The sequence below is a fragment of the Hydractinia symbiolongicarpus genome, chromosome 4 (genome assembly GCF_029227915.1).
Source record: "Hydractinia symbiolongicarpus strain clone_291-10 chromosome 4, HSymV2.1, whole genome shotgun sequence".
Classification (NCBI taxonomy): domain Eukaryota; kingdom Metazoa; phylum Cnidaria; class Hydrozoa; order Anthoathecata; family Hydractiniidae; genus Hydractinia; species Hydractinia symbiolongicarpus.
This window is the reverse complement of record NC_079878.1, coordinates 20,540,408-20,556,510: the sequence shown is the minus strand read 5'-3', so window position 1 is coordinate 20,556,510 and position 16,103 is coordinate 20,540,408. Positions and strand designations below refer to the sequence as shown.

At 34.9% G+C, this 16,103-nt stretch overlaps 2 protein-coding genes across 2 annotated transcripts; one reads left to right on the top strand and one right to left on the bottom strand.

Moving 5' to 3' along the window:
* Positions 1-1,063: 1,063 nt before the first annotated feature.
* On the bottom strand, positions 1,064-9,468 carry LOC130641745 (glucokinase regulatory protein-like). Its single transcript, XM_057448685.1, has 3 exons — positions 8,224-9,468; positions 3,299-3,478; positions 1,064-2,634 (listed from the first exon to the last, which is right to left on the bottom strand). Exons 1-3 carry the CDS (start codon positions 8,663-8,665, stop codon positions 1,502-1,504), a joined length of 1,755 nt encoding a protein of 584 aa, XP_057304668.1. The 5' UTR covers positions 8,666-9,468; the 3' UTR covers positions 1,064-1,501.
* A 1,684-nt stretch (positions 9,469-11,152) lies between these two features.
* Positions 11,153-15,673, top strand: LOC130641744 (ubiquitin-conjugating enzyme E2 E2-like). Its single transcript, XM_057448684.1, has 6 exons — positions 11,153-11,291; positions 12,620-12,670; positions 13,313-13,445; positions 13,611-13,655; positions 13,987-14,089; positions 15,323-15,673. The coding sequence occupies exons 1-6, from the start codon at positions 11,176-11,178 to the stop codon at positions 15,418-15,420; spliced, it is 546 nt and encodes a 181-aa protein (XP_057304667.1). The 5' UTR covers positions 11,153-11,175; the 3' UTR covers positions 15,421-15,673.
* The last annotated feature ends 430 nt before the right edge of the window (positions 15,674-16,103 follow it).

Here is a 16,103-nt window from a genome sequence, read left to right as displayed (position 1 = left end):
AGATAACATATTTCCAAATTTTTTTACAATTAAAGGGTCAAATAGACCTGACCATTAGGAAATCGCTGGGCTGAAACTAAGAATCGGGTAAACAAATGCAGTGAATGTCCGAAACATTTCCGTAAGGATAAATTTCCTTTTTTTTTGTTTTGGAAACTTTCATAATCACTATACAGTACGCCTTTTCTCTGTCCCTTGAACTTCCTTACCCTTTTCAAGGAGAAAAACTTCGCTTAAGCGAGACCCCAGACAAGTAGGACGCCCACTAAGTAGTACATTTTTCTCCGTCCCTTAGAGCAAAAACTTCGCTTAAGTGGGACAGTAATGGATTGGCTTCATATTTCTTTGAGACTGAAGACATTGCAATGATTTGAAAGAAAAAATTTGTAAACAAAACAAAATATTCTCGAGTTCTACTCATGACAGTGCAGTCATGCTAAGATATAGAAAAGGGAAAAATTAAACAATTCTTTTAAAATGTCTCTCGATAAGTGGGACAAATTGAGCTATTTTAATAAAAATCCTACTTATGAGGAGATTTCCTTAAGTAGGAAGCCCGCTAAGTAGTACATTCGTCCGTTGAGTGTCCCACTTAACGAGAGTATAATGTATAGCGTTGATACCAATTATAAACAAGTCATATTTGGAAAATACAAGACCAATCCATGAGCAATACTTTATGCTTTGATTGATTCTTTCTGCTCTACTTAGTCTCAATTTTTCTTCATTTGCTCGATTGTTTTTGTGTATTTCTTAAGCCCGTCGATTAATAAATATATTTAATGTATGTATATTTTTATATTATATATTTTGGTGTATAATATTCATTTTCATATGTTCTGGTCTTAATTCTCCGTCAGAATCTATTATGTCGATGCCTTTCAATCCTTCGCCACTTTGAACTCTGCTAATCTTGTCTACAGTTTACAGTGTCCTTTTTTATAGAATAACTTATTTCTTTATTTAAATATTATTGTTATTTTAATAGGACGAATAGCCATTGTAAAACATGGAAGTGCCTGAAAGACAGTTAATAAATAATAAAAAATCAAATCATACTGAAAATAATTTAGTTTATATTTCGTAGGTAATAATTCGGTTTTCAGTTTCCATGATATCACGGCAGGCATAACCGACAATTCCTGCAAAGAAAAGGATAACAGAATATTGATGAATAATTCATTTGTTCACATTAATAAAACCTCTTAAAGAAAGAAAATATTGCTAGGTGATGGGTTAACTTCGCTTAAAATTTTAACAACGGAAATATTTCTCAGACGGATTAAAGTCCAAATCATAAAAAAAAAGCTTTGTTAGATTCCAACCAATCAGGGAAAAGCAGGAGCTTTTACGCTGTTAGCACGACGTGTTCACGTGCACAAATTATCACAAAGACACAGAAATAGCGACCAGTTTTTTCGTATTGTATTCACAAGCGTGGGAGGGAAAGGCCAGTACACAATAAATATTGCGAAAGTGCAATTTGTCAGATTAAAACTTGTCATTTTTTTAAAACCGAATTTACGCACGTTCTTACGTTTTGAGAACGGTTCAATATTTCCTCCGCTTTCTTCACGACACACCCAAGCGATGTCATTATTACAGCGATCGGAATAACTCTATCGATACTTCGAGCATATTCTACGTGTTCATCGATTGTTTTCGATTTTATATCGCGTGTTATTGCATCAACTCTGTATATAGCCTTTAATATATTTTCTTCACAAGCATTTTTATCGGTATGACAAATTTCTTGCAGCATGCGCAAACCTCTTTCAAATAGCTTCGAATTCGAAAGCTTTATATCGATCATAAGATTCTCATACACTTTGCCAGCCAATACAAAGGATCCTGTACTTGTTGCATTTAAAACGATTTTCGTCGCTAAAACACTTAAAATAGTCTCCAAAGTTTTGCAAAAATTACTCGTGTCTTCTCCACGCGTGCTTTTATAATCGCACTCACTCAAGGTGTTTAAAACGGAATCCCGGTTTAGCTCGATACATGCGGTTAACGAGAAATTAAGCGGGTTATCTTCGATTACATTTACTCCTATCTGTATAAGAGCAACATTAGAACGTGTCGATTTAATTAGCGTTAGTAGACCATTGGGACAAGATGGTCTGGTTTGGAAGGACTTCAAAAATATAACAGTATCTGTTATTTTCATTTTATCCTTAAACTCAAGCACAAAATCCTCCAAAGTTATCCCCAAATTCACACTTGGATTCGGGGTCTTTAGAAAGCGAAACGAATCTTTGGTAGTGATTAAGGCTCGAAAATCGTTTTGGTTACATCCAAATGTGGGCACGCATTCAGCGGCATCAAACAACCCAACGAGTCCAAGATAATCGAGACCTAAATAGTAAACACTCCCTCCTTCACGGATTGAATCACCACACATCGTAATCAACGCCGGTAACGACATTTTCAAGTTGCTGTACGTTGTCTCGATACACCTGCGCTGCATTTCGATGACTGTTTCGATACGAAGCGTTCGGTTAAATACGTTACGAGAAAGCGAGGCGAATATGACGCTATTCAGAATGATATATGCCGCAGTGCCACCTTTTAGACGTGACGAACCAGTAATTACTTCTGATCCAATCACAGGATTCAAAACGATACCATTTTCTAAAATAAAGAATCAAGAACGATGCTGCACTACTGTGAAATGTCATTTAACTGAAGAAAAATTATGTAGTTAAAAAACAATCTCGTTACCAGAGCATTTTGCCTTTTCGATGAACATGATAGCGGTCATTGTTAGCCGCTCCGTAATAACGGTTCAGGACTACGAGACCCGGGGACAATGTTGGTTATAAACACGGGCATAAAAGTATCTCTGTTTAAAGTCTTTTTAATTTATTCTAAATTCATTAATTAATAAATTTCATACTAACCTAAACGCCTGGTTGTAAAGATGGGACACTTCCTGGTAAGAGAATTTTCCACCTAAAAGGGTGGGGAAACTTACTGGGTAAATACACACAAAAGAAAGGGTGCTTAATAAAAAATTTGCCACACTTATTTTCTCTTGATAAAACATAATTTACGCTATGCGCAAGAGAATCGAGAAACAGGAAGGGATAGTGAAATAATTTTTTGACTACTTAGATTTGTCATATTAGCGATGTGGCTCCAGTGTCAACATAGTGTCAACTTATAACTCGAACAACAACAACAAATACGTTTGGACGATAATAACAATTTCAATATGTCAAAACAATTTCACTAAAAACTATTCTCGGGAAAAGTTTTATGAAGTTCAACAGTTTAAGGGAAAGTAATTAACTACCATGCAACATTCGTTGCAGGATGCTTTTAAATGTATCAGTCTGGTCTTGCTGAAGACTTTTATCTCTCGCCAGATGAACAGGGTTGAACCCAATGATAACAGGTAGGACGCTATTGGTCGATGTCAAGCAATGATGCAGCTGACCAGCCACGTATGGAGCAGATAAACCACACGATATGCCTGCAATGACAGATATATCAAATAATTTTTTGTCAGACATTTTATGAGAATCTTTTGCGTATTACTAAAAAATTCATTAATATTTACCATGGAACAGGCATGTGATTTATTTTATTATTGTAGTTTATTTCAAAACAATAACACAAATTTGATATGAAATAATGATATTGAGAATGTACTTAAAATTTCATGACTTATAATGACGATAAACAAAAATATTTTTAAATATTCTTCTAAAATTTCTTAGCCATTTCCCTACAAACTCTTTGTTAGGTGAGACTGCATTAAAAGTTTTTCGAGCAATCGTCCCAAGACACTGAAATCCACGAACTTATTCTACAAATGTTATCTAACTTCCTCAACATTCATCTGCCAGTAATCACTTATCAGTGTTGCATTTTCATCTTTTAACGGTTTCTCGTGTTAAATAGTGTTTGCTGCATCAAATATGCAATTAATATTTCGTTTGTTTAAACTTTCTTTGGTCATTTTTCTCTTTTTCCTGCTTGTCAGTGAACGTTCATTTCTTCGTCGATATATTTACATCTCGTGGGTATAAATCAATCTCATTGGATAACTTTCATTCAATCGACGAAAAAGGAGAAAGCAATCCTACTTTTGAATTCGATCGAATACAATGTTCTATTTTTTAGTAACATCGATGTGATTGACGTCGATCGATTCGAACACATTCCCACCTTAAAACACCACAAGACTACCACTGCTATCGTAAAACACCATAAGACTACGAATGCTGTCGTAACACACCACAAGACTACAACTGCTGTCGTAAAACACCACAGACTACAACTGATGTCGCAAAACAACACCATAAGACTACCACTGCTGTCGTAAAACACCATAAGACTACGACTGCTGTCGTAACACACCACAAGACTACAACTGCTGTCGTAAAACACCACAGACTACAACTGCTGCCGTAAAACAACACCATAAGACTACCACTGCTGTCGTAAAACACCACAGACTACAACTGATGTCGTAAAACAACACCATAAGACTACCACTGCTGTCGTAAAACACCATAAGACTACGACTGCTGTCGTAACACACCACAAGACTACAACTGTTGTCGTAAAACACCACAGACTACAACTGCTGTCGTAAAACAACACCATAAGACCACCACTGCTGTCGTAAAACACCATATGACTACAACTGATGTCGTAAAACAACACCATAAGACTACCACTGCTGTCGCAAAATACCATAAAACTACAACTGCTGTCGTAAAACAACACCATAAAACTACCACTGCTGTCGTAAAACACCATAAGACTACAATTGCTGTCGTGAAACAACACCATAAGACTACCACTGCAGTAGTAAAACAACACCATAAGACTACAACTGTTGTCGTAAAACACCATAAGACTACAATTGCTGTCGTGAAACAACACCATAAGACTACCACTGCTGTCGTAAAACACCATAAGACTACGACTGCTGTCGTAACACACCACAAGACTACAACTGTTGTCGTAAAACACCACAGACTACAACTGCTGTCGTAAAACAACACCATAAGACCACCACTGCTTTCGTAAACTACCATAAAACTACAACTGTTGTCGTAAAACAACACCATAAGACTACCACTGCTGTCGTAACACACCACAAAACTACAACTGTTGTCGTAAAACACCATAAGACTACAATTGCTGTCGTGAAACAACACCATAAGACTACCACTGCTGTCCGAAAACACCATAAGACTACAACTGCTGTCGTAAAACAACACCATAAGACTACCACTGCTTTCGTAAACTACCATAAAACTACAACTGTTGTCGTAAAACAACACCATAAGACTACCACTGCTGTCGTAAAACACCATAAAACTACAACTGCTGTCATAAAACAACACCATAAGACTACAACTGCTGTCGTAAAACACCACAGACTACAACTGCTGCCGTAAAACAACACCATAAGACTACCACTGCTGTCGTAAAACACCACAGACTACAACTGATGTCGTAAAACAACACCATAAGACTACCACTGCTATCGTAAAACACCATAAGACTACGACTGCTGTCGTAACACACCACAAGACTACAACTGTTGTCGTAAAACACCACAGACTACAACTGCTGTCGTAAAACAACACCATAAGACCACCACTGCTGTCGTAAAACACCATATGACTACAACTGATGTCGTAAAACAACACCATAAGACTACCACTGCTGTCGCAAAATACCATAAAACTACAACTGCTGTCGTAAAACAACACCATAAAACTACCACTGCTGTCGTAAAACACCATAAGACTACAATTGCTGTCGTGAAACAACACCATAAGACTACCACTGCTGTCGTAAAACACCATAAGACTACGACTGCTGTCGTAACAAACCACAAGACTACAACTGTTGTCGTAAAACACCATAAGACTACAACTGCTGTCATAAAACAACACCATAAGACTACCACTGCTGTAGTAAAACACCATAAGACTACAACTGCTGTCGTAAAACAACACCATAAGACTACCACTGCAGTAGTAAAACAACACCATAAGACTACAACTGTTGTCGTAAAACACCATAAGACTACAATTGCTGTCGTGAAACAACACCATAAGACTACCACTGCTGTCGTAAAACACCATAAGACTACGACTGCTGTCGTAACACACCACAAGACTACAACTGTTGTCGTAAAACACCACAGACTACAACTGCTGTCGTAAAACAACACCATAAGACCACCACTGCTTTCGTAAACTACCATAAAACTACAACTGTTGTCGTAAAACAACACCATAAGACTACGACTGCTGTCGTAACACACCACAAGACTACAACTGTTGTCGTAAAACACCATAAGACTACAATTGCTGTCGTGAAACAACACCATAAGACTACCACTGCTGTCCTAAAACACCATAAGACTACAACTGCTGTCGTAAAACAACACCATAAGACTACCACTGCTTTCGTAAACTACCATAAAACTACAACTGTTGTCGTAAAACAACACCATAAGACTACCACTGCTGTCGTAAAACACCATAAAACTACAACTGCTGTCATAAAACAACACCATAAGACTACAACTGCTGTCGTAAAACACCACAGACTACAACTGCTGCCGTAAAACAACACCATAAGACTACCACTGCTGTCGTAAAACACCACAGACTACAACTGATGTCGTAAAACAACACCATAAGACTACCACTGCTGTCGTAAAACACCATAAGACTACGACTGCTGTCGTAACACACCACAAGACTACAACTGTTGTCGTAAAACACCACAGACTACAACTGCTGTCGTAAAACAACACCATAAGACCACCACTGCTGTCGTAAAACACCATATGACTACAACTGATGTCGTAAAACAACACCATAAGACTACCACTGCTGTCGCAAAATACCATAAAACTACAACTGCTGTCGTAAAACAACACCATAAAACTACCACTGCTGTCGTAAAACACCATAAGACTACAATTGCTGTCGTGAAACAACACCATAAGACTACCACTGCTGTCGTAAAACACCATAAGACTACGACTGCTGTCGTAACACACCACAAGACTACAACTGTTGTCGTAAAACACCATAAGACTACAACTGCTGTCATAAAGAAACACCATAAGACTACCACTGCTGTAGTAAAACACCATAAGACTACAACTGCTGTCGTAAAACAACACCATAAGACTACCACTGCAGTAGTAAAACAACACCATAAGACTACAACTGTTGTCGTAAAACACCATAAGACTACAATTGCTGTCGTGAAACAACACCATAAGACTACCACTGCTGTCGTAAAACACCATAAGACTACGACTGCTGTCGTAACACACCACAAGACTACAACTGTTGTCGTAAAACACCACAGACTACAACTGCTGTCGTAAAACAACACCATAAGACCACCACTGCTTTCGTAAACTACCATAAAACTACAACTGTTGTCGTAAAACAACACCATAAGACTACGACTGCTGTCGTAACACACCACAAGACTACAACTGTTGTCGTAAAACACCATAAGACTACAATTGCTGTCGTGAAACAACACCATAAGACTACCACTGCTGTCCTAAAACACCATAAGACTACAACTGCTGTCGTGAAACAACACCATAAGACTACCACTGCTTTCGTAAACTACCATAAAACTACAACTGTTGTCGTAAAACAACACCATAAGACTACCACTGCTGTCGTAAAACACCATAAGACTACCACTGCTGTCCTAAAACACCATAAGACTACAACTGCTGTCGTAAAACAACACCATAAGACTACCACTGCTTTCGTAAACTACCATAAAACTACAACTGTTGTCGTAAAACAACACCATAAGACTACCACTGCTGTCGTAAAACACCATAAAACTACAACTGCTGTCATAAAACAACACCATAAGACTACCACTGCTGTCGTAAAACACCATAAGACTACAACTGCTGTCGTAAAACAACACCATAAGACTACCACTGCAGTAGTAAAACACCATATGATTACAACTGATGTCGTAATACACCACAAGACTACAACTGCTGTTGTCAAAGACTCTTGTAAAATTAAGTTAACAAATCTATCATAAAGATTAGTCTTTATTTCAACTATCAATATTTTAACCCATTATCCTAAATCGATAGAAAATGTTAAGTTAAATGATTGATCTAAAAACAAATCTGCAACCAAGCAATTGATACAATAAATCGAAATATATATAAAAGATATTACTTACCTATAAATATCGCCTCATGACCATTTATCACACCAACTAAATCCTGCATACCATAATCTGGATTATCTTCAGGTGCTTCTACAGAAGAAAACAATGCTTCAACACCTCCTGCCATGCAGAAGTCAAACATACCTTGCGTTGAAAGTAACTCATCATAAATTGTACTGATCAGAAAACCAATACGACCTGAAGTGCCACACCCAGAAACGACGACTTTGCAATTTTTACCAGCACTGCGTTTGTTTTGCAACTCAACCATTTTGTTAAACAGTGTGTACATTTTTGATAATACAAGTTCGTTTAGCAGTCCAGGGTATGAACTCACTTCTGCTGCAAACATGCCAAGGTCGACGGTTTTGAAAATGTCTAAGATCTCTTCGGAAGAACAAATGTCTATGTTTTTAGAAACATGATTTGATTGTTCTGTAAACGGTTTGTCCATAGCAGTTTGCTTTGTAGACTAAAATTTGAATTAAACATTAACATCACAGTTTTCTCTTTTGAGAAAATTCTTTAATTCTTAAACCCTAACCCAAAGAGATTCTTAAAAAAACTGTTCCCAAATATTATTTAACAATGGTTTGTCTTTGTGCATTCTCACTTTAGTATTTTAATTTAATTTTTGATTTAATTTAGTTTATTAATCTATATACATAAAAACTTTCCCAGAAAACCTTTTAATTACCAAAATTTAGTCCCTTAAATCTTTGTGCATTTTTTACATGAAAAATTACAATGTACTAGAATTAGATTTAAAACTGGAATACTACAGAGTGTTTTAGGTTTTATTTTATTAAATTTTATTAAACCGTTTCTTAAAGTTCTGCAAAAATTCATTATAGTCCTTTCATTTGAATTCTTTTATGCTTGAAACTTCTTTGTTAATTTAAGAAATCTTTTTCTCTGATGGCTGTTATTAATTCATTAGTGACCCATGCCCCAACATGGTAAAAAGATCTGTGTGCTTAAAAAGGCACGTTTCTCAGCCATTGTTTGCCTGTTGCATTGGTGTCATATGGTGGCCACCAAAAATCAAGTATATACATTCTACTATGATACTTCCAGTATAATAGTTCAGAATTCACACACATATTTTTATAATATCAGATACCCAATTTTTTTTGGTTTACAAAATAGGACTAAAAATATAAACACAATGTGACAAACTTTGGTGCAAAACTCCCAATACAAAATCAGCTTTACAAAACACAGCACCTTTATCCAACACAAAAATAGAAATATTCAGTAGAATAGCAGAATTAATCTTATTAAAATTCTTAAATAAATAAAATTAAAATTCTTTTTACTATTTGTAAATCAAATATTCAATAACTTTGAAATATGACATCATAATTCATGCAGCATAATTAAATCTGAAATTCTTTAAATGTCAATATCTTGAGAACGAAAAGAGCTTTTTAAAAAATTTAAAAAGACTTGTTAGCTAACTTTTTAGGCTGTATAATATAAGTCTAACATCATTTTATACCTTGGGTTCCCTTTAAGTATATTCTTTATTATTTTAGTTTTTGTATCTACTCTGATTTTTCTAGAGTCCATGTTGCGATAAAATGTCTGAGTGATATTTTATCTAAGAATAATTATCCTGTTAGTTTTGTTGACACATGTGTAAAAAGACTCATCAATAAAATACACACACTATCCATTATCTCGTCTAGTTTTGATATTTCTAAGAAAAAGATTTTTATTGTCTTGCCTTATTTAGGTTCTGTTTTACTGCAAGTAAAACTGTTCCATAAACAGTTACTTTGTTGTTCATTACAGGTGATATTTAAGTGTTCTTTGAGGTTGTCTTCCATCTTTCAGGGTGAAGATAAACTTCCCAGGTCTTTGCTTTTATGTGCAGTTTACAAATTTTCATGCAGTGACTGCAATGCCACTTATGTTGCCAAAACTATACGGCAGTTGAGGGTAAGGTCATGTGAACATTTGGGTGTATCACATCTCACTGGTAAAAGAGTTGCCATTTAACATCCTTCAGCAGTTAATAAAACATTTGGTCATGACGCCACACTACGCCGACTAAAACAATTTTAGTGCCTAACCCCCATAATTGTATTTTAGAAAGAAAAGAGTCTGTATCTTTAAGAGACAGATACAGATGTGCTTGCATTTAATGCTCATTTTGAGCTATGCAGACCAAATTAGGGTCCGCACTGTACCAGGTGACTCTGTGCAACATCGGACATCCATCCCCATATTCCCTAACATGACTTGGATTAACCTGAGGCTATGGCAACAATTGCTTGCTCATATTGAATCACTGCCAAGGGGAATCAACCCCAGTCTCCGGCACAAAGTTTGAGAGTTTAACCTCTAAGCTACAGCACCACAAAAAGCTTTACTCTCAATAGCATTATAATTGTATTTATTTTATTAACATTTTCATGAGAATTGTCAATATCTTATAAATTTGTAACTTTAAAATTTGTGAAAATTGTGATCATGGCTCACGTATTAGCAGCTTAAACTGTGAAGAGATATACTGGCATTGGATTAGCACAAAAGGGACTTCTCATCATTGTCGTTTCTACTAAAGAAAGATCTTTTGTTCTTCTGTGTCTTTAATGAAACATTCTTTTCAACAAGAAACCTTACATAACCATCATCAATTAGGAAAACAGAACATTAATTTAATATAAATAAGGGCAAATATCGTCATATAAAACTAAGGGAAAACTACACGTAAAAATTTAGTTTAAAAAGTTCAGCTCATTAAGTGCTAGTTATTCGCAAAACTGTACAATTTTTTAGTGCGGAACGGACATAGGCATTACAATTGAATATATTTAGAAAAATAAATTCATATGGACAAGAGTTTAATATTTAAGCTCTACAACCACTTTAAACAAAAGAAGATTATACTATCATCCCCTCTGTTGGTGTAGAGTTGTTGCTGCCATGTGTTTTATTGTTTTGGTATTCCGGTCTATGGCAAATAGTAGGAGTTACGTCACTGATGTGAAGAAATTAAAAATGGCGGATAAAAAAGAAGCTATTGGAAGGAAAAAGGATAGAGAATCCAAGAAAAAAATTGGTGGAGGAAGGTAAGATTTTTTTAATTCTTTAATTTTTATGTATTTTTAACAAATAGGTTGCTTCATTTTACCACGAATTAACTTGATCAGGGCTAGGATCCTGCGCTGGTAAATTATTCCCCTTTTAAAAATTGATCAGCCAATCCCATATCAGAGAGAGGGCCAGTTGGCTAGCAAGTTAAGAAGCTAACTATGCGTATTTCTTTAAGAAAACATTCAAAGATTACGTTTTTCCTTAGAAGGAATGTAAAAATGTGGGTCATTTTAAATGTGAATTTGGCATTTGAGTGAAAGTGTGGGGGAGGGGAAGTCATCATATCCTCCATCCTGTGGCCAAAATCTGGCTGCGCTTTTTGATTGGCTAATTCTATTGTTTTCTGCTCACGTGATTATTCGATAATAATCACGTGAGCATCCTGAATATTCCAGCGAGTGGTTTTACTCACCCTAATAAACAAGTTTTTATCAAAGTAAGATTTGGCCAAGCTTGGTAAACAACTCACAGATAAATTAAAATGTCCTCTGAGGCGATTAGTCACATTGTTCGATTTAAACTCGGGGTTTCTGCTGAGTAATTCGTTCGCGTCTAAGCTTTAGTTTGAGAGAAACTCATTTTATCAACTCAAAGAAGAAAGCTTAGTTAACTAGGCTACCATCAGACGCATTGTCATGGAAATATTGTTCCATGCTCACATTTAGATGAGGTTGGAATTTTCATGGTCGAACTTCACAGTTGAAACCTTAATTAAAAAGAACAATATCACATGGAAAGTGTGAAAAGAATAAAAAGAGAATATTTAGCACATGAAAATATAGGACAGGACTTCCATAATTCTGTTCTCAGATCCAGGTTAGCATGTTTGAAATTTTTTGATAGTTTTTTAAAAAAAATCAACATTTGAATTTACCATCAAAATTTTTGGAAACATATAAAATTTTAAATTTATATATATATAGACTAATTACAATTGCCTCTATTAGTACCAAACTAATGATTTTCTATAAAGTAATAACCACACATGTCAACTGCAGTGAAAGTATTTTACTCCAGTTGAGTATCACAACAAAACTCCTTAAATTTTTAAGCTTATTGTAAAAAATCCTATTCTATATATATAATTGTGTTGTCTGCCCATTTTCTTATCTGATATAATTGTTGCTAGTAAATTTCTCAAATTTTGATGATGTTAACTCGGGTCTCAGAATTCCATTTTTTATGCAGGTTAAGATAGTAAACAATACTTTCAGGAAGCTACTTTTTGATAAAAGTGAGTTGGGCTAAAAAAATGAAAATTAGAAATACGAAACAGTTAGTCTCAACTGAAATGTTATTTTAGAATTCAAAAAGAACTTGCTGAAATATCACTGGACCCACCTCCGAACTGCAGGTAAGGAGCAATTATGTAGTATGGTTTATTTTGTAGGATTTATTATATCTTTCTTTTTTTCTTAAAATTGTTTTGTTTACAGTTCCAGTAAGCTGAAAAAAATAGTTTACAATTCTGTAAGAGAATAGGTAAATTTCGAGTCATCAAGTTTGTAGTTGGGTATTAGTTGCCAAGGAGAGTTAGAGACTTGCTAAATTTTATAGTAACAAAGTTGAAAGTCATATTTGTTCTCTTCTGCAGAGCTTATTTTCAATTAATTTAAACCCAAAGCTAGCTTGACAAAAATTAAATCACTTACTTTGTTGTGTCATGACTGACAAGAGAAAAAAATATGTGGAAAGTAAAATCTTATGCTTTACAAAATGTGCGCAGAGAGCAGGATTTTTAATTAGTCACTGGCAATAGCAACAAACTCTCCTGCTACCTAACTTCCTGATTACAAAAATTCTTCTACTCTTTATGGACTAAAAATAGGGCTTTAAAAATTTGCTTTTAGTAACAGATTTAAAGAGATGTTTTACAAATTTTTGCTGCATTTATCATGTCTTCTTATGCATACCAAAAATTCCACCATTAAAAAGTTCTGCAAATGCTTTAACATTTTTAATACCAATCAAACCGTGAATTTTGTTGGCTTTTTAGCGCTGCCCCGAAAGGAGACAATTTACATGAATGGCTTGCTACTATCATGGGACCACAGGGATCACCATATGCCGGTGGCATATTCTTTTTGGATATCACTTTCCCACAGGACTATCCTTTTAAACCACCCAAAGTAAGTAACGTATTGGCCAATACTTTGCTTGTCATAGGAAAAACAAAGATAACATTTTTTGCGTAGATATGTGTGTGTTGTATGTTTCTGATGTCTACGTGCAAGGTAAAAACAAATATATAAGTTTTGCCATCAATTAGTTATTTATATTTCTTTTTTTTTTAGGTTGTTTTTAAAACAAGAATTTACCATTGTAACATAAATAGTCAGGTATGCCTTAGTTTTTAATATGAACATTACCTTCCGCAATTTGAGGGAAACATTTTTTAATTTCATAAAACTACCACGGAAAAATGCTCTTGTAAAATTTTTCTACATAAATTTTTAAATTTAATACATTTTTACAAATTCTTAAAAGAATATTTGGCAGATAAACCTAATATAGACAGCAAATTAGCTAAAATCAGCCAAATACGCGAGAGTATTACCAGCGAGCTCATCAGATTTTAATTCATATCAGAGAAAAACTGTATGTTAAGTCTTTTAGGTAAGATCAACGTTACAAAATTCAATTTGCATTGCATGCCTTTTTTTGTTGCAGGGAGTAATCTGCCTAGATGTTCTTAAAGATAAATGGTCTCCTGCATTGACGATTTCAAAACTGCTCGTCTCGTTGATAGCTTTGTTATCAGATTGCAATCCAGGTAAAGTGTTTTTTTATCATTCCTGAAAAAATTGGTTTAACAAATACGAAAGCATCATTATCTTGCTTTCAACCTTATACGTTATGTAGCAACTATTTTTGAGTTTCTCAGCAATACTGATTTATACCAGTTGAAGATATTTTACTGGACATTATTTCTCGAAATGGTCAACAGCATGACCTGATCAATACTGTTCATCTTGTAGTGTGCAGTATTTTTATTGTTATGTGCAGACCAGGTAAATAGTATATTCTGTATTAAGTGTATTAACTCTTGCAATACTTTTGTGAAACAACAATCCCGTCACAGATACCTTATTCCGTGAATTTAACGAGTCAAGAAATTAACGCGAATTGAATTAACGGTCATGAAATTAACGCGTTTCAATAAAATTGTTTAAAAAAGCCATTTAATTAACGCGGTTGAGGAAGGTTGTTTTTAAAAATGCATTTAATTAAATTTTGGGAAAGAGAGAAAAATGTTTTTAACAATAAGTAACCTTTTTCGTATGATATGAACTTGTAATTTTACAAAAATAGGTCCATGTTAATCTGGATATTTGCTTCTCGGGCACTTTTTAATGTCCTCAGCCCTCTAACCAGCAGTGATGATGTTACGACCTTTTTTACTTTGGAAATGCTTTCCATGAGTTTCGCATGTTCTGGTTTTGAAGTTAACAAGCAAAGATCAACTTCAATGATTGTCACGTAACGATCGGGGTTTAGATAGTAGAGCGGTCTCCTCTATTACAAGGCAGTTTAAAAATCGAAATAAAAGTTTTCGTTGTTTTGAAAGATAATGTTAAGAATTTAAAAATCCTAAATGGGCTTTCAGTTAATTTTGATCTTGGATCCGAGTATGAAGATCATACAAAAGCTATAATTTCCAAAAGATGGCTGAAAAAAAACCGCCGTTGAGCCATCGTCCGATAGGAAGAAAATAGTAGAAGTAGGCTTTTATATATTATAAAAAAGTCACTGAATTAATAGCATTTTAATTAACGAGTCATGAAATTAACAGTCTTTAAATTAACACTGCATTTAATTAACGGTCATTAAATTAACGCGAATTTTAATAAACCGCGTTAATTTCATGACTCGTTAATTTCATGGAATAAGGTAGGTCTGAAGAAGATTTTTGATCTAACCAAATGAGCTGAGGTGCCCGAGTCCTAAGTTTTTTATTTTCTATTGTTTATTTTTACAATTTTTTCACGTTTTGTTTAACTTGCAGAAGATCCATTGGTTGGCAGTATAGCACAACAATACATCAACGACAAAGAAATGCACGACTCTACCGCAAGAGAATGGACTCGAAGATACGCCACGTGATAGCATTTCACAAGATGTGAAAAATGACGGTTTTTAAAGAAATAAAATTGTACAGTGGAAGCGGAATCATAGATAGGCTAACGTTCCAGCTTGGTTTGTTCTTGGAAAATAAAGTGCAGAATATGTTAACAATGTTAAAGGATTTTGTTTTATGAAATTTTGTTGTATAACGGTGGAGATTTTGCGATCGGTGATGTATATAACTCTTGTACATAAATAGATATATTGTAAAAAAAATTTTTTTTTCACGGCATGTATGACGGTTTCAATATATCCATATCCTGCAATTGCCGCTAACAAAAAAAGTATAATATAAGTAAAAGATGTAGTTCCAAAATAAAAGTTAATCACCCCCCCCCCCCCCACACCCCCCCTTGATTAGTGCCCCTGGGAAAAAGAAGAATCTGTTGTATGGGGTAGCCTCTTCTCAAATTAGATTGTAAGGGTGTCATAGAATTTTTTCGTTAGTTGCCATGATTACCCATTGCTAGGCGAAACAATAGAAAACTTTTCTACTCGACACTATCCAAAAAGTTGACTAATGTGTTTAAAGCGTTATTGCTGTTGATAATTATCTACCTGAAATACCTACCTGATAAAAATATTTTGGCCATATATGAAAGTGAAACCAATAAACGTATCTTGCTATTTCTCTGCCTTAAACTATCACGTTTCAACGTAAA

Bases quoted from the DNA above. Each gene is read 5' to 3' on its own strand.
- LOC130641744 (XM_057448684.1), top strand. From the start codon at position 11,176: ATGGCAAATAGTAGGAGTTACGTCACTGATGTGAAGAAATTAAAAATG. The intron at 12,671-13,312 runs GTAAGGAGCAAT...TTGGCTTTTTAG, and splicing joins GACCCACCTCCGAACTGCAG to CGCTGCCCCGAAAGGAGACA. The intron at 14,090-15,322 runs GTAAAGTGTTTT...TTTAACTTGCAG, and splicing joins GTTATCAGATTGCAATCCAG to AAGATCCATTGGTTGGCAGT.
- LOC130641745 (XM_057448685.1), bottom strand. From the start codon at position 8,665: ATGGACAAACCGTTTACAGAACAATCAAATCATGTTTCTAAAAACATA. The intron at 3,479-8,223 runs GTAAGTAATATC...CTGTCATTGCAG, and splicing joins TCATGAGGCGATATTTATAG to GCATATCGTGTGGTTTATCT. The intron at 2,635-3,298 runs GTAGTTAATTAC...TCTTTATTTTAG, and splicing joins CCTGCAACGAATGTTGCATG to AAAATGGTATCGTTTTGAAT.